Source organism: Amaranthus tricolor, chromosome 4, assembly GCF_026212465.1.
Source record: "Amaranthus tricolor cultivar Red isolate AtriRed21 chromosome 4, ASM2621246v1, whole genome shotgun sequence".
Lineage (NCBI taxonomy): Eukaryota > Viridiplantae > Streptophyta > Magnoliopsida > Caryophyllales > Amaranthaceae > Amaranthus > Amaranthus tricolor.
Window position 1 is genome coordinate 32,396,001 of NC_080050.1, and position 19,889 is coordinate 32,415,889.

Here is a 19,889-nt window from a genome sequence, read left to right on the forward strand (position 1 = left end):
TCGAGCATACTTAAATCAAACCTTTACATATTCTTCATTAATCTTCATTAACACCCATAATTCTTCATGAATACTCCACACATAATTACACCCATTTAGTTACCAAAGTACCAAGAGTCACACTTATGAATTTACCCCATTTATGTGCACTCAGGTACTAATTAGGCCAATTTTTCTTTTCCATTTTATTGAATTTCTCTTATTTTTATTTTTGATTATGACCACATTTTTTTCACATTTAATTTACATTTTTATTACATATATAATTTTTTTCAATTTTTATAAAATATATGTTTTTTTCATTTTTACCCACAATTCTTTAACATCATCTGTAGTTGAAACTATTTCTTTGGAGCAAAAGAAATATAAACCCATTTTTTGTCACCATAGCTTTTAACTTAGCTATCTTACCTCATGTCACAAAGAAAAACCTTAAACTTATCTTATCCCAATCCCCACTTAATTTCCATCGATCATTGGTTTGCTTTCTTACTTATCTTCACATACTACTCATTTTAGATTACTTTTTCTTTTCCAAATTATAAAATAGGCTGAGGAAAGAAGAGAATAAGGTGAGATTCAATTTCAGAATTTTGTTTGAAAAATAACATACTTACTTCAACTGAAACATAACAAAATTCTCGATAACAATTCTAAAAAGATAGGTTGTTTGGATTACCTAGTTGAATTGCAAGTTTAAAGTTAATCTTCACTTTTATAGGAGTACAATTTTATGTATAATATTAACGTGTTAATTATATTTTATTATTATCTACGATATTTTTAGGTATACTGAATCGTGAACAAACATTGAAAGGGAATTGATATTTCTTTTAAGTGATGAGACCGTCTTATATGAGAATTTGTGATATGTCAATTATTTAGGTTAATTATGTTGACTTTACTAAACATCTTAATACTTTTGACTTCTTCCCAAAAACCATAAATATTGGCATTTTTCACATAATTACATTGATGTGATTCTTCAAAGAACAACATCCAAAACAAATTTCTATTTACACAAAAAATGAGCACAAAAAATTGTAAATGTGAAATACATTCACAAACAATATTTAATTTATAAATTATGACTTTTATATATATAACTTATTTGGGGTCAGAAATTTTTCCATATTTCTTTTAAGAAACTCTAATCTTATCTTGAATCAATCACCTAAAAGTTTATTTACGCCACTTAAACTATAAATCATATTACCCTGTTTTTCAATGAACAAAAACAGAGGATCCTCTGTTTGACACTTCCATTTCAACCCTTTTCCAGCGCTTATTTCTGTCAAAAACTAATGCCGCCGGCGAGGGAAAAATGTAGTTACTACTATCCATCTCCAATTTCTACTCATGAAGAAGTTGCTAATCAAGCAGAGGTGTTCTTGGATGCGCTTAGAAGTTTCCATTCTATGATGGGCACCAAATTCATGTAGGCCATTCCATGTTTTCATTCTATATATTTTTACAAATTATTGTATGAGACGATCTCATTGAAAAATATATTTTATACATAGATTAAATAATCCATTTAATACATATTATTTTTTTGAAGTCGCCTTACCGAGACTCAATCTTTTAAAAAATAGCTCTTATATTCTCCATTTCTAAACATTTTTTTCCTTTTTCATTTCTATTATTTTCCAAATTTGGTGAAAAAAACACGTATTCTCCTATCTTGATGAATTTGAAACACTATTAATTTATAAGATTTCACGTCTATGTTTAAAGTATGTCAAACTAGGTTGAATCTCGCTTAGCTTGAACGTCTTTGATCGAATCTATAATATTTTTAGGGTTCAAATAGTATTGCAAGTTTTTAGTAGAATTATTTTTTTAATAGATTTTAAAAAATTAATGTGATGGATTATTAAAAGTTTAAGTCGAAAGTTAAGTCTTATCTATAGTTTTTAAAGCTAATACAACTATACAAGTGCTTTTGGGAGTTTAAGTTGAAGGTTAGAGCAATATAGCCTTTAAATTTAGGGTATATTCCATAGTTTTTGAAGCTTATCAAGTGTTTTCCAATTTTATTTGAAAGTTAAAACCTATAAATATATTATATATTATGTAGTCTTTGAAGCTTATACAATTGTTGGTGAGAATTATTTATGGAAAGGTTGAAAAATATCTTGAAAATATAAATACTCAACGGCTTTTTTTATAGAGTTTTACATTTTTTTATTAACATATTCATTTTTCACAGTAATTTGGAAGCTCTTATTTTTATAATTTATCTCATATATAAAATTATTTTGTGTTATATATTTTTAGGGTGCCAGTAACAGGAAAAAAAGAGTTAAATTTACATCTGTTATATGTGGAGGTTACAAAAAGGGGTGGATATGACAAGGTAATGAAAAATATAATTTTATTAGAGTAATACAAGAATTATATAATTGATGCTTAATTAATACAATAATTTGTGTATATTTACAGGTGGTTTTAGAGAAGAAATGGAGGGAAATAAGTTCAAAATTTAATTTTTCTTCCACCACAACAAGTGCTTCTTTTGTACTGAAAAAACATTATCTTAGCCTTCTTTACCAGTTTGAGCAAGTTTACTTCTTTAATTTACAAGGCCCTGTAATTCAAACTCCTTCACCAGGTAACAACTAAGTTTATTTAGTGTATATTATAATTTATAATTTATTACAGTATAATATTATTTTAAAGCAAAGGACGATAATACACATAGTGTGTTTGCAAATGACTATTTCGTTGATTTTTTTGTTGACCAACTTTTAGTTTTTTTAGTCAAACACCAACATTTATAATGATATTTAAGTCAGTTGAAAAGCTGACTTTTGATTCAAAATCATGATTTCTTTGCTTTTTGACTAATTTTTTATCCTAATAAATAGCCAATAAATAGTTTGTATCAAACATTTTCGAAACTGTTGGCTTATCGACTGGCAAATCAAATACTACTAGTTGGTCAAATAGATCAATCAACAACAATTTCTACACAATACATAGTATATACTTGAATTGTTTTAAAGAACAATTCCATTGATCTTAAATCTTCAAATATTCTATAAGCTAAGCAACTTTTCTAGGCTTGTATTATTATAATATTATTCTATCTAGCTAAAAAATGTTTTACATTGTCCAGTTTCTTCTATTCCTTTGAGCATTCCAGCAATAGGAACAATTGATGGGAAATTTGACTGTGGTTATTTAGTCACAGTTAAAGTAGGACATGATGTGTTGAGTGGAGTAATTTACCATCCTTCAGCAGATGATCCACCATGCACACCTTCTTCCCCAGCTGAAGATCTCAGCATGGCAATCATTCCATACAATCCTATGCAACCTCGCAAAGCCTCAAGAAGGAGAAGACGAAAGAGGAAGCGATGGGGCGGAGATCCGACCCATCCGAAACCCAATAGAAGTGGCTACAATTTCTTTTTCTCGGAGAAGCATTCAGTGCTCAAGTCCCTTTATCCTAATAGTAGAGAAAGGGAGTTTACTAAGATGATTGGAGAATTATGGAACAATCTTGGCCCTGAAGAGAGAGTAGTGAGTCCAATGAGTACTAATGGCCCGTTTAGTTGTTGGTATTAAATTGTGGAAATAATTATTAAAATTTTTAGTGTAATTTTAGTGGGAAAATCTCTTAACAAGTTTAATATTCAAGCTTGTTTTGCTTCAATCATCTCATTTTCTTCAGAAAATTCATTCCAATGCATAATTTGGAGTGATGGTATTAGGTGATATAATCAACTTTTAATTAACATGGGAATGACATAATACATCTCATAAAAATTTACACTACAAATCATTTATATTACCATTATTTAGTACCAACAACCAAATACACCGTAAATAGTTTTTTGTCTTAATCAGATTTCTACATTTTATAATCTTTTTTTTTTAATGTAGCAATCTGATGGGGACATATGGTGATATATAAACTACATGTTTGTTAATTGTATGTTTATGTACAGGTTTATCAAAATATTGGGTTGAGAGATAAAGAAAGATATAGGAGAGAACTCCAGGAATACAACGAGAAGTTAGCAGCAAACTTATTAGGACAATCAACTATGGGAAGTGTAGCAAATCCAGTGGAACGAAAATAGTATTTCCTCCATTCTGAAATACTTGCTACATTATGGTTATTAACACTATTCGTCATTCAGGCTTATATTTTATATTGCGGCTAATGCCTAATGTGTAAGAAAAAATATAATCAAGTTGAATCTTGTTTGAATCGTCTAATCACATATTTTTATATTTGTAACTTTTTAGAAGTAAACTTTTTGGTTATACATAACTCCATATATAACCGATTAAATTGACATAAAAATTGCGTAAAAAGTCAAATGTAGCAAGTATAACAGAACGGAGAAAGTATAGTTACATACCTTTCCAGGAAGCATTATCATTGGTTGAAGTTTTTTGGACAACTATGTTTTCCTCATTTCTTTTTTACGAAAAAAAATTTCTTCAACTGGTTGTTTAAGCATTGTAGTATGACTCCTTAGGTCGAGCTTTGTTAAAGTTAAGAATACTCTTCCGTCTCTCTGTATTTGCTACATTGTGGTTTCGAATACGAAAGATAAACCACTATCGGAATTATGTTGTGAGCAAAGAGGAAAATTTTGGTTCTAGCAGGTTACAACTCTACATTACCAACTAGTTAAGTTGCTTAAATCGGCTCAAGTTAAGTGTATATGAATTTCGATGCCACACGAGCAAAAAAACCATTTGAAGGTTTTTCGAGAGGATATGAATGAACCATTATTACTATAGAATAATTATACCAAGAAAACTCGAGGTGTGTAGTTTATCGTTCAAAGATCAAACAAATTCCAAAGTTTTCACAAATTCTTAAATGAGACGGACAGAAGGTCTCATGGTGAGACCGTCTCTATTGGACTGGCTTGTGTATCTTTAGTTAGTTAAAGAGATCACTTAAAGTAATCAATTATGTAAATGGGTTAATTATATGAGTTTGTCTCATGATGAGACGGTCTTACACAATACGAGCTGTCAAGTTTTAACTTCAAAACTAAGGAATCATCTCGCAATATATTGACACAATCAATAAGCTAGTTTCTGAAAACGAAGGCGAAGTCAAAGACTCACATTCATCTACTTGTGATCCGTCTGTGCCTTATGCAGCAGCCAACATTTCCACTGCTAATCTTTCCTCTAGGGCCCGAGCACCTCTTTCTCTGAAAAATTAAGACGGAAAAGATGAATAAATTGACTCGTAATTTTTGACAACGTATCCAAACTGGAAATGAGACTACCATCTAGAACAAACATAATCCACTCAAGGAAATGATAAAGACATAAACTGAACAGAAATTCTTCAGGAACAAGAAAGTGCTGAATTTTGATCATCGGAAAGGCAAGATTTAATCACAGGTAACATCCCATGGTGAAGATATAAGGAGATTTCATTTCTCCGTGCCCTCTCCTTGGAGGGGGCACGGGTACGATATGTCCGCTATCCTCTTCCCCCGACCCTGACTTATGCGAGATACTGGATTGTTGACTTTTCAATCACTAAAAAAGTACAAATTACACAAAATACACAATGAGCTAAACTGCAGCCTTGCAGGTGGCTCGCTGCAGTTAAAACAAAATAGATGGCAGCAGCATTTAATACACAAATTAACATGGATTACTTATTGTAAAGTAGGAAGGATAAAGATCACAGTCATCTTGATTGCTCGAAAGTATCAGATCCTTGAACTGGGGTGCCTCCCAGAACATAACCATTTGCCTCATTAGCTTCAGATCTTCGACAAAACACACGGTAGAAAATGCAGAAATAGGACAAATCACAGGTATGTTGACAACAAAAAAAGAAGAACAAATGGAGACATTTGCTTTCCTGAAAGTGAATGTCACCTCAAAATTTCGGGGAAAAAGTGACAAATGCAAATTCATGCTTGGTGATACCTTAGCTAACTTTTGCAATGCCAAATAAAGAACGTTCCTGGTCTGGGACACTTGACAGTCCTTGAAGTAGAACTGACCCGGTATTACCCGACATTGCAACAAACCCGACTTGACCAGACTTCAAAATGAATATAAAGATTTTGAACCGAAAGATCTGACCCGAAATCAACTCGATGGCCTGAATGTTGAAGTTTAATGCTAGGATAGCTACCAAAGTTTATCGATCAAAATACGGTACTTATAGCAGTCGGAGAAATCAAGTACAAAATTATTAGCATAAACTTCATATTTTCCGAACAGAATCCACAAATGCTCCTGAAATAACTGAATTCAGCTTCCTCAAAAATTTATTTTCAGTAACAGCAACAGATGTTTTTGAGGCTATAAGAACAAAATTCTCTTCATTTCCACAATCTATCTCATACAAATCCACAAAAACTTCTTTCAATTTATGTATCAGCATATCATAGAATGACTTATCTGAAGGAATTACATTCAAAACTAGAATACCATGATTCAAAAGAGATGATTTAGCAGCTAGAAGTACATCTTTTTGGAAAAAATCCAAGGTAGGCGCACTAATTTCCATTTTAACATCACTAGAATCCACATCAAGCATAATAACAAGAAATTTAGACCCAAAATTCTCAATATACTCCTTACAATAATCCTTTCTTGTTGTACTATCTACCAAAGAACTTGATTTACTGCCATTGTTAAGAAAAGCTTTGTCGTTGTACTTGACCCCAATCTTTTGGGACTGATATATCGGTTCATGTAACCGACCCCAATCTTTTGAGATTACGTCTTTGGCATTGTCGTTGTTGCTAAGAAAAGCTACCTTCTTAAGAATTTCTATTCCATCTCCAACACAAAGATGCAAACTATTGCTAGTTTGTAACCCAAAATATTGTTTTGCAATCCTCAAAACAACTTCATCAATCTCGATACCAACAACCTCGAAACCTAATTGCAATGATAGAAAACTAAGCAATGCTCCACCTCCAACACCTATGCAAAGTCCTCTTGGCCTAACATTGGATTCATAGCACTCTTCAATATACCCACCAATTAAACAAAGACTTGACACCATAGGTTCTAAGTAAGGATGAACTAATGATCTTACATCCAAACTAAAAATCCCCTTTTCAAAATCCCCTTCTTTAAAACACATGGAATTCAAAATATCTTCGTCAAATCCATTGGGAACAATGCTTATTTGTGTTTGTATCAAATTGGGCATTTTCTTAAACCTCAATCGCCTCCGAAACTCCCTCTTAGAACCCTCGATTTCGACATCTTCAACGAGCATTTCTCCTACACAATCTCCAACACAACATTCTAGTACTGCACTACTAATTAAATTATCCTCATAACTCAAAAAGGGTACATCAAAATTACCCGATTGAGCAATTTCCTTAGGTATTAAAGCCATCAACAAAGGGTATAAACTTTCCTCCAACTTAACCCTATAATTTGGGCAATTTTCTAATGATCTTTTGTATAAATTTCCAACATTTATATCACAATTAGGAGCATTACCAATTAAAATTAACCTAGAAATCCCAGGGGAATTCAAAAGAAGCTGGAGATGCCCAGCTTCTGTGGTGAAAACCCAATCATTTTCACGGTGTTTTGGGACAATCATGGCGGCTATTTTGGGTAAAGTAGTGGGGTTAAATGGTGAATCAAGAACAGAAATTTGAAGATAGTTTGATACAATATAGTCAATTGGACAGGAAAGAGATTGAATAGGAAAAATAAATGAAATGTAACGAGATGGTATTAGAGAATCGAATGTACCTACTTCCATGGCTGATCAACCCAATTTGTCAGAAGTTTGCTGGGAAAACTTCGTTTTGAGAAGTTCTTCACTATGTTCTTTTCAGGAATTCGGGCAATTTTAAGAGCAATCGTAGATGAGAGCACAAAATAATGTATTTATAATAGAAAATTAGCCAAACTAAATTATTCTTATAATTTTTCTTAAAGATAGGGTAAATATTCTATAATAGGAGTAATTTGTTTAGCAATATTGTGATTTACAATTTTGACGTTTATTTTTTGCGAATTACGGACACCAGAATATCAAAGTTTACAGGTTTGGAATTTTACGTTTAATGATCGGAGTTCTGTATTTTTGGCTTGCAACTGTAAACTTTAATACTTTGATGATTGTAATTTGCAAAAAATAAACATTAAGGTTATAATTCGCAAAAATGCTAAACTCTAAGGTTGTAACTCGCAAATTATTAAAAAATATAAAAAGTTATCTTAAAAATCATCGAAACTTACAACCTTCTTGGAACCCGTGTCTTCGTGTATAGATGTTCAAGGACACCTAGATCTGCCCATGACTCCCACCCCACCGTTTACACCTCACTCGCACTAGACAAAAGTATTAAAAAAAATGGACTAAAATAGTAAGTGTTTCAAATTTAGAGACAAAATAGTATCAAGTAAAGATTGAATATGGGATATGCTATTTCGTGATCCTAGGAATGAATAGGATAGCAAAATCGTTTTAACTAAATAGGTTTTCGGAGAAAAACTCAATTCATATCCTAAGTTGGATTGGCAAAATAAAACTTTATAATAAGTGATGAAAATATGAGATAATGAAAATAAACAAAGAAAATATTAATTTTGAATCACCAAAAAATCATTATTTACTGAGAAATATTTATTGTTGAGCACTTTTTTTTTTTTAAAGGTGGGCATTTTTTTAATCACTAGTAAGTTTAACATATAAAGGAAAAACTAATTATTTATGAACCTCAAAAAAATTATTTATGCTCCGGCTTTGTTTGACATGTTAACAAATAGATTAACTTTTTCAATCCAATTTCATTTTTAAACAACTCTAATCATAATTTCATGTCAATATAAAATAAATCAAACATAAAATTAATCAAATCATACAAAAAAGGTACGTTGATAGTATTATTCATTAATATTTCATATTTAAAATATGTACGGCAAAATGGGCAACTATTCGTCCCTGTGATAAGGCTTAGCTGTTCGTCTTGAATTGTTGATGCTATTTTTTGCGAATTTTGCTTTTAATTAGTAAATGAGTTTACCTTCACTTAAAAAATTAGACAGTATAATAATTTGAAAATTTAAAGAATATAACAATGATTATTAGAGATCAAACCACAAAATTTATAGGATAATTTACACATTAACATCAATATGGAGATGCTCAGCTAAGAGAATCCCACTCCCAACACTATCATAACCTCATCGGTCCATAACAAACAAACCACAGCTAATACTCACTACTCCCTCTATCCAACTCCTTTTGCTACACTTGTTTCAAACTCTCACATTCAAAATTGCACATGCAGCATATTAAGTGGGACGGAGTAATATTTGACTAATCATTAGAACCACAGTCTCGTAATACAAACTATCTGAACTCAAGCCGGTTTTTACTTCTCACAAGTACACTTGGTGTCATCAACAACAATGCCCATGCTTTACTTCCAAAAGATTAGAGTTGATTTCATGAACCAATAGATCAGTTTTAAGACGCGTAAAAAGGCCCAATAGATCATCTACTCCAATGAATTCACCTACGATACGTTCATAACCTTGAACCTCAATGTTGTAGCAAATGCACAAGCATGTTCTGCCCCAACACAACAGAATTGTTTTAAAAAGATGATCATCTTGCACAAGCAGTCCAGTTGGAAGGAAGTCTATCAGAAACGAGAGGCGGCATGTTTCTGACATTGACATCCATGGGCAACATGCGATATTCAATGTCGAGTTCTTTGAAAATTTTGATCATCTCCTCGACGAGAGTGGATCTCCTCACCCACCTTTCTCCCATGTCCTGATGGTTCATTCTGTGTGATACCCACAAGGAAAACTTTAGTCTGTTCAAGTCCTCGACATCCCTCATCACTATCATCGGGGCTGGGTACCAGTGATCTGACTTGTTGTCAATGTACCTAAAGAAACAATACAATCATGAATTCGTTAATGATTATGCAGCAGTGACAAATTTACATCATTTGGAGATAAATGAAGGTACTATTAACGCCATACGTAGTCCTTTAGCAAATTTACAGATTTACGTGTTTTAGACTACTGGTTCCCTTTTGCTTATCTGTTGATGTTCTTGTTCTCTGACTTTTACTCGTTTTTATTTTTTATTTTATTTTATTTATTTTTTTATTTATATGCATTTTATTCATTTTTATTTTATGTTTTTATTTTAAGTTTAAGGGTCACGCTTGTGGATAAGATGCAAGCTTGCAGAGTTAGCTTCGCTTCACTCAGTTTTATTCGTTGCGAAAACTTCTCTTAATCTTTTTCGAGTTGAGGGACTCTTTATCCGCGCTCTTCTTTAAGGTTATGAGTTGCCACCTTCTATCTCTTCCCAGACTTTGCTTATAGTTTTTCTATGGACAGAATGCTCTAGATATGATAATGATGATGTAATCCTTTAGCAAGTGACAAAAAAGACGATGGATCAGTCGTCCCTCCATCCCTTTTGAGTTTGCTACAGTTTCCATTTTTGTCCCCACAATATAAATTATGCCAAACACTCCCACCAACTAAACTACTCGATATTTGTGTCAATCCTCGAAGTACCAAGCCCGGAGAAAAATAAGTATAGCTTCTATATTGTCGAATACTTGCATAATATGTGCGTTTGACAAACAGATCAAATTGTGACGGACTAACAGGTTCAAGTTAATTCATGTTCGAGTGGAGTTGAAGTTAGTTTAGTTTCTCTACCTTCATGTCTAGCTTAAATCGGGTTATCTCATAAGGCTAAGGAAGGCCAACTTTAAAGAAACAACACAACCATGATTTCAAGAGGCCTAGATTGAGCACTTGAGAATGAACTTATCTCTTCTTACTTTTTCTTTTTTCTTTATTTTAGAGGAAGATATCAGTGAGGAATAAGTTTAAAGTCATTAGAACATAATATCCAATAAAATTTTCCAAAAATAAGAGATTCCAAAAAATGGTGCGTATATATTGACCAATGACCATCATCTATTCGGAAACATCCTCACAAGAATGATAAGAATTTTGTGCTCTCAGTGAAATATTCCTATTAGTAAAAGGATAGTATACACAAAGGACCCTCCAAACAAATTGGTAAGATGTGGTAGATACTAGACATGCCAAAGGATGCAAAAAAAAAAAAGAGAATGGTAGCAACATTAAAGGATGACAACCAGCAAAACAAGTAGCTTTTTTTTTTTTTTTTTCTTGATGTGCGTGTTTGGGGGGAGGGGTGGTGAATAAAGGGAGAGACAACATGCCGTTAGTCTAACGCTAACTGGGTCCTACATAGAGGTGTTTATTCGGGTAATCGGGGTGATTTCGAGTAAGGTGTTTCGGGTCGGTTAAAAATCGAGTTTGGTGTCCATATTTTTTTTTACATAATTGTAAACCATTTTTGAAATCAAGGGAAATCGGATTCAGTTACAAGGTCGGATAAATTTCGGGTCATTAAATTTGTTTTAAACACCTCTAGTTTCACCTGGACGGATAAGGGTTAGATGTACGCATTTATACCCTGGTAACAAAGAGTGTCTTTTCTATTAATCCCCATATCAAACATCATCCACAACTTTATATAAATAAAAAATGCAAATGATTTGATCACCCATTGCTAACATCATTACGATTGATAAGAATAAGAGATGAGATAATCTTACCTTGTTATTCTTTCCTTCATCAGCGATAACTTTTCCACGGGAGTTGAGACATGGACGCAAAAATCAATGGCATCTCCCATATCGGGACTTCTATAATAGTTGCTGATAGGTTTGGTAGCTAGCACACTATTAGGGTAAATAATTTTCTGATTGTCGTATCTCAGAAATACGGTAGTCAATATATTCATCTCCTCTACAATCATCTATGAATCAAAAAAAACAAGGAATAACAAATTAGACCCTTTAAGAAATAGGAGAAAACATTCATTAACTGATTTAACAAGAACTCGGGCATTTGAAATTTATTGTTAGGTTGATTGGATTTTTACCTGAACTCCCTCGATTTCACAACGATCACCCACATCGAATGGATGCATAACGAAAAGAAAGATGATAGCTTCAAACGTTGTTTTGCAGGTGTTACCAAACATAAAAGCCAGTACAACAACTTGGGAGCTCACAAAGACCAGGAAGTGAGTAACGGGAACACCCAAGATTAGAAGCCAGACGACCACCACAGCAATACCAACAATAATGTTCACCAGATGGTGAAGCTTGTTCACAGCCGTCTTTGTGTCATTGAGCGAAAGTGCAAGGGCCCGCCTTTCCCTGAACACGTTAACCTGATAAAATGGCCATGCAAAGAAAAGGGGTTGTTTTCTCAGCTCATTCTCTCGAGATTAGCAGACCTAAGGAAATGGTACGAGAAAATGGGTTTTAGATCACTCACCACCCAGTTTTTAAGTGCCCGCTTGCTGATTCCTTTACCATCAACAGCTCCTTCAAACAATCTTATGGTCCTGTTTGCTTCGTCTTCTCTTAGAAAGCGCATCAAATCCGCTAATTGTATATATCTTCAACAAAAAATTAATCAGAATGCAAGTCACTAAGATATAACATGAAAAGTAGAGTTCAATAAGTAGGAAAAGAAAGACTCAAAGCAAAAAACAAATGATAGCGTAACAGACCACTACAAATGACTTGGGAAACTAAAAGCTACCCCCCCACACACAACACCAAATAACATCCTACATTTCAGTCCTTTGTTCCACTATACTTGCTACATTTGACTTTTTACGCAATCCAATATGTCATTTAATCATTTATATATTGAATTATACACAATTTAAATTTATATAAAGTTAATATTATGAAAGGCATGTGATTAGACGATTCAAACAAGAACTCTTAACACACTAGCCGCAATATATAAAATAAGCTTGAACAATAAGTAGTGTTAATAACAGTAATGCAGCGAGTATTTCAGAACGGAGGAAGTATTTCCTCCGTCTTTTTTTAATAGCTACACTTCATGTTTTTACGTGAGAGCTTTTTGAATATAGTACATCTATTAAAAAATGGAAGCATTACTCTTGGCTATTTCAGTGCTTAGATTAGGCAATGGATAAAGAGCAATATCCTCGAGGGACACAAAAGATGGCGTTTGCAACTACGTTTCATGTGATCGGCCTAACTATTCAAATACCTCAATTATATCATAAGTGTGTCGAATTGCATTAAAACATGAACTATAAGTACATTGATAAAATCTTACTTTGAGCCGGGCGACGCCACATTAGTGAATAACCTCTTGGCAGCAGCTTTTGCTTCCTTCTCGCTACGAATCTGCAATGCCGAGTCCTCCTCAATACGTGGATCAAGCTGCTCATCAAGCGTAGACAAAACCCCTTTTCGCACAATATTCATCAACCTCTTCATATTCCAAGCCGACACATTCTTCTGATTCCATCTATGCAAATGATCAATACTAATCCCCTCGTTCTCCTCTTCCTTCTCTTCCCTCCTAGAATTCGAAGGCGCCCTAGGACTCTTCCCAATCACCGAACTCCTAGGACTCTTCCCAATACGAGGACTCCTTTGCAACACACTCGTATTCGACCTAGCACTACCCACATTCTTCCCTTCATTCGGAAAACAATTCTCCCTAAGATCAGGAGGGATATACACCCCAGCATTCTGAAGCTTCTGAACCTCAGAAGCAACCCGTTCCTCCTCCTCCTGATTACTCTGAATTTCAAGGTAAGGCGCTCCGGATAGTGTCTCAATCACATACTGATTAAATAACGCATCTTGAATTCGATCAAAAAATGCGCTAACATGGAAATTCATAGCTAATACCTTAAGAAGCAATGTCTTAATCAACCACATCAATGTAGCCACCATAAAACAGATCAAAATCTTGGTTACATAAGGTAATACTTTACTTTGAGTTTCTTTCTCAACTTTTTTATCTAATATCAAAATCCAAGCTAGTAAAACCCATCCTAACCATAAAAATTTCTGTACTGAACTTCTTAATCCATAAACAAAATACAAAACCCTTTTTCTAAGCAAGAAATTTCTCTCAATAAAGAATACAACAATCCTAATTAACCAACCAGATACTAACCCACCACAAATTAGAACTAAACCCATAACTTCCCATTTCCATAATTGCATATCCCAAATTGATTTTTCCCTTAAAACCCTAATTACAAGACTACAAATTAAAGCAGCAACAATTAAAATTAAACTAACCCATTGTAATACTGTGAATATACTTAATTTACCTCTCTTAAATTCCTCAGGAAAATCTTCATCAAACGGGTCATCTTCTTCGATTTCTTCACTTTTACCAGTTAACCCGGATCGATTTAACCTCCCGGATCTTTTATTTTCCTCTTCGGGTGGATCCATTAGTCTGGATTTTGTCTTCATCCTCATTAACCCAGATTTCTTTTGCTGAAACGATGCGTTTGAGCTACAACGAAGAACTTGATCTTCTCTTCCGCTTACACCAACTCCAATTCCTTGACGATTTTCATCGCTAGTTCTTCTATGAACTAATTCAGTTTCTTTAAATGAAACTTTATGAAACTGATTATTTTTTGGTGTGATTTTTCCATACTCATTTGGACTTTCACTTACTGGTGGTAAACCCTGATTTTCCAAATCTAGTTCACTTTTTGGAAAATCAAACTCCTCAGATGAAGAATCATCATCAGAAGTTTTCTCAATGGATTTATTTTTCTGGGTTTTAGTAGAAACGTCATTTTGAAAATCATAGCTAGACCCACGTAACATAGGAGGACAATCTCCCTTTTCCGCCATTGATGATGAAGAAGGAGCTTCAATTTTAATGGAGAAATCAGAACTGAATGATTGAGACATTGGGTCGTTACGATTTTGAAGTAAACCCAAACGTTCTTCTTGTAGTTCTGGAAGCTTCTTTTTGTTCTTATTGTTGTTAGAAGGTGATGAAAAGGTTGAAGTAGAAAGAGGAGGAGATTCTTTGGTGAATGATTTTCTTAATGGAGAACTTCCTTTGATTGTTGTACTTGGTTCCATTTTTATTAAGGGGAATTAGTTTGTAGTTTAATGGAATGATTCAAATCAATGGAGTATTTTATTTGGTGGGATTGAAGAAGAAATGGAGGGAAGAACACCTGTTCAATATGGTCAGTACGACTGAAATAATGAGCTGTTTTTATAATGTGGAAAGAGAAAGACATGAAGAGAATTTGACGCTGAGATAGTGGAAAGCAATAGATACGTATTTTATCTTCATTCTTGACATTGAAGTGTTTGTCAAACGGTTTACTCACTCCCTTAGCTACATCACAACACAACATATGGTATTTATTTATTGTTTTAACACGTGATTAGTTTTAAATTTATAAATTTTAATATAGTAAAGTATATTTTATTTGATTCTTCTCGATGTAAAAATTATTAATATTAAATTTTTATAATTTATTATTATTCATAAATTAGAAATATCAAATATTCTATTAGTGTATTGGACTGTTTGAAAAATCAAACAGTGTAATACTTCTTCCGTTTTAAATTACTTGCTAAATTTCAATTATTTGAACTATTCATTGTTTAAGAAGTGTGATGTGTAAGAAAAAATATAGTCAAGTAGGATCTTGTTTGAATCGTCTAATCGCAAACTTTCATAATATAAACTTTTTATAATTTTAAGAAGTACATAGTTCAATATAAATGATCATAATAATAAAATTACATAAAAAATCAAATGTAGCAAATATAATACGACAGAGAAAATACGTTAGCTGATTTATGATTCATATGAAGTTGCTTTAACTAATTAATTTACTAAGCATTACCATTAAAGTGCTTAACCATCTAATTATTTATCTATATTTAAATTAACAAATTTTCAAATAAGAGTCACCATGAGACAATTTTTATTGGATTGATTCAATTTACACTTACAGTATCACTTAAAAGTTTAAAATGATCAATGCATTAAAGTAATCATTTTTTATAGTTTTAAGGTGATTAATTATATCTTTTAAATAATTATTACAATCTTAAAGTGGTCAATTAGAGAAATAAATTGGTTACGTGGTTGTCTTGACACCGACATTACATTTTTCAATTGGTTTTACTAGCTAGTTCTTTGTTTATAGATAGTACATTTTTTTCTTTTAATTTTTACCAAAAATTTTCTTTTTATTTTAGTATAATTGGTGTTTAATTTTTATCATTTATTTAGGAATCACAATACACAACCAAAATTAAAATATAATAAAAATTGATTGTACCAAAAACATATTACATGAAATAATTATTTCAAATAAAAACTTAGTTAATGTTTTAATATATGTTATAACCTTTATTAACTTGTTGAAATATGATTATTATGCAAGTAAAGCAACAAACGTTTTAGTCCCACTTGAGATGCGGGATAGGATAAAATTAAGTTAGCGAATAAATGATTTATTATTATATGAATAATATGGTGAGAGTGTGAGTTTGTGGATAAAACTCTAATAAAAATAAATATTGAAAAATTAAAGCTAGGATTTAAAATTACAAGTGTACCCATTTAATGAATAGAGATGGAAGGATGTCGAAATTGATTTATTTGCTGTTAAATTTAGTCGTACTTTTACCAAATACTCTATAACAATTTGCGCATGCCTTAGTTGTTGTTAAATATAGACGATACTTTTTTGCATGTCAAGCAAGTCAATAACTCTAATCAAAAGTCATTTGATAAACAAGAAAGAGAAGGTCTCTCAAGCTCAGCCCATTAAAAATTAATGTTTATTTATCGTATTTTTAATGTCTACTTATATTATTCTTAATGCTTACTCATAGCATTTTTAATGCCTACTTTTAATATCTTATATGTTTACTTACACCATTCTTAATACCTACTTATAATATTTTAAAAATATATAATAAACCAGCTTAATTAAAGAAAGTATCTCAAAAAGAACATCTCTCACACGAATTTGTATTTGATAAATTTAAATGTTTTTAGTGTTGTGAGTGAGATTGATTTTAAGTTAATTAGGGTGGGTCCTCCAAGGTTTACCTACTCTTCCGGGATTTGCTAATACTCCTACTTTATGGCTTATGCATACACATTGTCTAAGGACTTTGTGGTAGGGATGGGTTGAGGTGATGGAATTAACGTTCAAGTAAAGACTTGCGGTGATTGAGAAAGACAAGAAATCATCCTATGGGCTGTGTTGGAAACTTGGAATGTAACTAACCCTAGCTAGGTCTAGAAGATTCAAGGACATGTTTTGTTTTACTAGAAAAGCGTGCTATATAAATCACGAGTCAAGCCAATATAATCATAACAAATATAGCATTTAAATTATGTGAAAATTAATTAATCCTTAAAAATTTAAAATAGGTGTAAACATAAATATAGAAAGTGTACTTATTTGGTGGTAATTTCATAAATAATTAACATTTGCTAAAAGGTACACATACATGTTAAAATCGTGTAAATACTAGGGTGATTTATGTATATAACACGAACATTTTTCTTTTTAAAAATATATATACCCTTCAATACAATATGTATATTTTATTTGTTTTTTAATTTTTATTATTTTAATTGTTTTCACCTAAACTTACCCACATATATATATATATATATATAATAGTGTGATTTGTCTTGATTTTGATGGCACTTGGCACAATTACATATAAACAGACAAAGAAATGATTGGGAATGGTAGGGAGATATGGTTGATTTAATTTAGGGTATTATTAACTTCAAGGATTGGTTTAATTTAAGGCCTAGTTGGTCTAGTTTGTCTTGATGCTCATGGCAATATTCCCATTGGCTCACTCAGTAAGCTTCTGTTAGGCCAAAAGTTGCACTGTGCATTGTTATCACGGCTTGAGTTGCAAAAGGCAATTTGAAGAAGACACACTAACTAGTAAGTGTATGGGCATATGCCATATAAAATGATCGTGACGGATATGCAGCTTTTCAACATTCCACTTCCACCGATGATAATGTTTAAACTGAACATAATTAAAATTTAAACAATTATGCAATTAATGATTAAAGAGTTTGGTCCGTCTTAGATACAATAAAATAAATTAATTAAATGAGAAATGATAGAAAAGTTTGGTCATTATGTTGATTTTCATGAAAATTGAAGATCAAATTTCAAAATCAAACACAAAGTTTTAAGAAGAAAAATATTTATTTATTGTGTAGACCAAAATTTTGTAATCACCATTAAATGTCTTTTTAGACTTTATTACTAGTTGAATTGGGTTTTCAAGGAGAATCTCATTCTAACTGAATCTAGAGATGAAAGTTAGTAGGGCTGCCACGAGGTTTTCAACGAGCCACCCAAGCATGTCTCACCAACCTTGCTTAAGGCATGGAACGACATGTTATGAGGTTCACGACCCGATTTGGAATGAGGCTCAATAAGCATGAAATATGAGCGGCTCAGCACAACACAATTTCAATATTTATACTTCATTTTGGGTAGCAAAGCAAAACATGACATTATGCGCAACATGACTTGACAAGGTACACTTTAGGACAAGGCAGATAGATATGACACGTGAGTGGTCCAGAACGACACGATTTTTATTGTTGATTAGGCGTATGCCCGTTGGCCAACTAAATACGTGCCTTGCACGAGTAAGAATTGGACTTGGAGGGGGTAAAGTCTTACGAAAGTCTAAAATTTACGCAGATGTTTCTCTTAACTTCTTAGGATTCTCAACCCTAGAAAATTCTTATGAATACTTTCCTTAGACCGAGAGAAAGGAATTGTTATAATATAAAATATTAATTTTGTCACGTAAATATAGAAAATGATGGAGACTAATCTTTCTCTCTAGCCCCCATTAATTTAGCTTGAGTTTTCTAGCTCAAAGAGTCCTTGAGGGCCATATTAGGACCTCACATCTATCAAAATTACCATTCAACTTGCTTATATATTGTTGAAGGTTCCTTGAACTATGAGTGATCTACTTTGTCTCCTTTACATACTAATTTAAATATTAGATAAATTTTCAAATAAAACCATAAAAAGTAAATGTGAAATGTAATATTAAAATCAAGAAACTAATAAACTTTTAGATGATTATTAGCCAATGAAGTGATTCTTTTGGAAATATATTATTTTGAGGATATTTTGATTTTTTTACTCTTTTTTAGCAAATGTATTACTCCTAATTTGTGTATATAATGGAGCTGTAATGGTAATCAAAAAGTAATACAAAACAATATTCCTTAACTTTAAATTTCGCATTCTTAAATTCTTCAATTCTCACATTCCATATTTGCTATCAATTTCAACTCCAAATTTAACAAATAAATGATAAACAATAAGCATGACGTGCATACAATTGTTAGTCACTATAAAAAAAATTAGTCTTATTTTATTTAATTTATTTTATTTTTGATTTTAATTCAATTTTATAATTATTTTATTATTATATTTGAATACAACTTTACTAATTTCACTATTTATATTCACTTTTATTTTTAAATATTTTATTATTTTAATCTAATATATTCAATTTTTTAATACATGTAGAAAAAGTAAATGACATATAAGAGTAGTTGACAAAAACAAAATGAAAAGATCAATTAACGAAAATTGTGCAGCGGCATTTCGGAATTCTTAAGTCAGGATTTGGTTTAACTTTGTACTTAATATTTGTCCTGTTTCCAAACTTTAAATTTTTAATATAAAGTCATGACTGTATGGGGCCCACATTACAGCGACATACAGTACATGGCACGTGCTTCGACAAATAGTGAAACATTTGGCATCCATTCTACAACTAACATTTAAAAATAAAGTTGTAGCGACCAAAATTCCCGCCACGCATTATTGGTATTTGCTATTCACTCAAGAGTTGTTTTTTAATAATCCATGATAATCTATGAGTATTTTTATATTTTAGCACTTTATTAATGATATTTTTAAAGTGTTTTAGATTATCAATATTTTTGTATTAATAAATTTT

General features: G+C 32.0%; 3 protein-coding genes across 7 annotated transcripts; 1 reads left to right on the forward strand and 2 right to left on the reverse strand.

Annotated features, from left to right (window-relative positions):
* Positions 1–1,124: 1,124 nt before the first annotated feature.
* On the forward strand, positions 1,125–4,267 carry LOC130810282 (high mobility group B protein 9). The gene is made up of 5 exons (XM_057676287.1): positions 1,125–1,438; positions 2,281–2,359; positions 2,446–2,614; positions 3,122–3,528; positions 3,957–4,267. Exons 1-5 carry the CDS (start codon positions 1,305–1,307, stop codon positions 4,089–4,091), a joined length of 924 nt encoding a protein of 307 aa, XP_057532270.1. The 5' UTR covers positions 1,125–1,304; the 3' UTR covers positions 4,092–4,267.
* On the reverse strand, positions 3,374–7,859 carry LOC130810281 (uncharacterized). 5 transcript variants are annotated; one of them, XM_057676286.1, is made up of 3 exons: positions 5,926–7,859; positions 5,101–5,189; positions 3,374–3,514 (listed from the first exon to the last, which is right to left on the reverse strand). In XM_057676286.1, exon 1 carries the CDS (start codon positions 7,736–7,738, stop codon positions 6,209–6,211), a length of 1,530 nt encoding a protein of 509 aa, XP_057532269.1. In that variant the 5' UTR covers positions 7,739–7,859; the 3' UTR covers positions 3,374–3,514; positions 5,101–5,189; positions 5,926–6,208. The 5 variants fall into 5 exon arrangements, with proteins under 5 accessions (XP_057532269.1, XP_057532268.1, XP_057532265.1 ...); XM_057676285.1 differs by having other exon boundaries at positions 5,649–7,827; XM_057676282.1 differs by having other exon boundaries at positions 5,268–7,827.
* A 1,054-nt stretch (positions 7,860–8,913) lies between these two features.
* On the reverse strand, positions 8,914–15,193 carry LOC130810283 (mechanosensitive ion channel protein 6-like). The gene is made up of 5 exons (XM_057676288.1): positions 13,168–15,193; positions 12,343–12,466; positions 11,942–12,235; positions 11,613–11,815; positions 8,914–9,884 (listed from the first exon to the last, which is right to left on the reverse strand). Exons 1-5 carry the CDS (start codon positions 14,958–14,960, stop codon positions 9,596–9,598), a joined length of 2,703 nt encoding a protein of 900 aa, XP_057532271.1. The 5' UTR covers positions 14,961–15,193; the 3' UTR covers positions 8,914–9,595.
* Between the last annotated feature and the right edge of the window lie 4,696 nt (positions 15,194–19,889).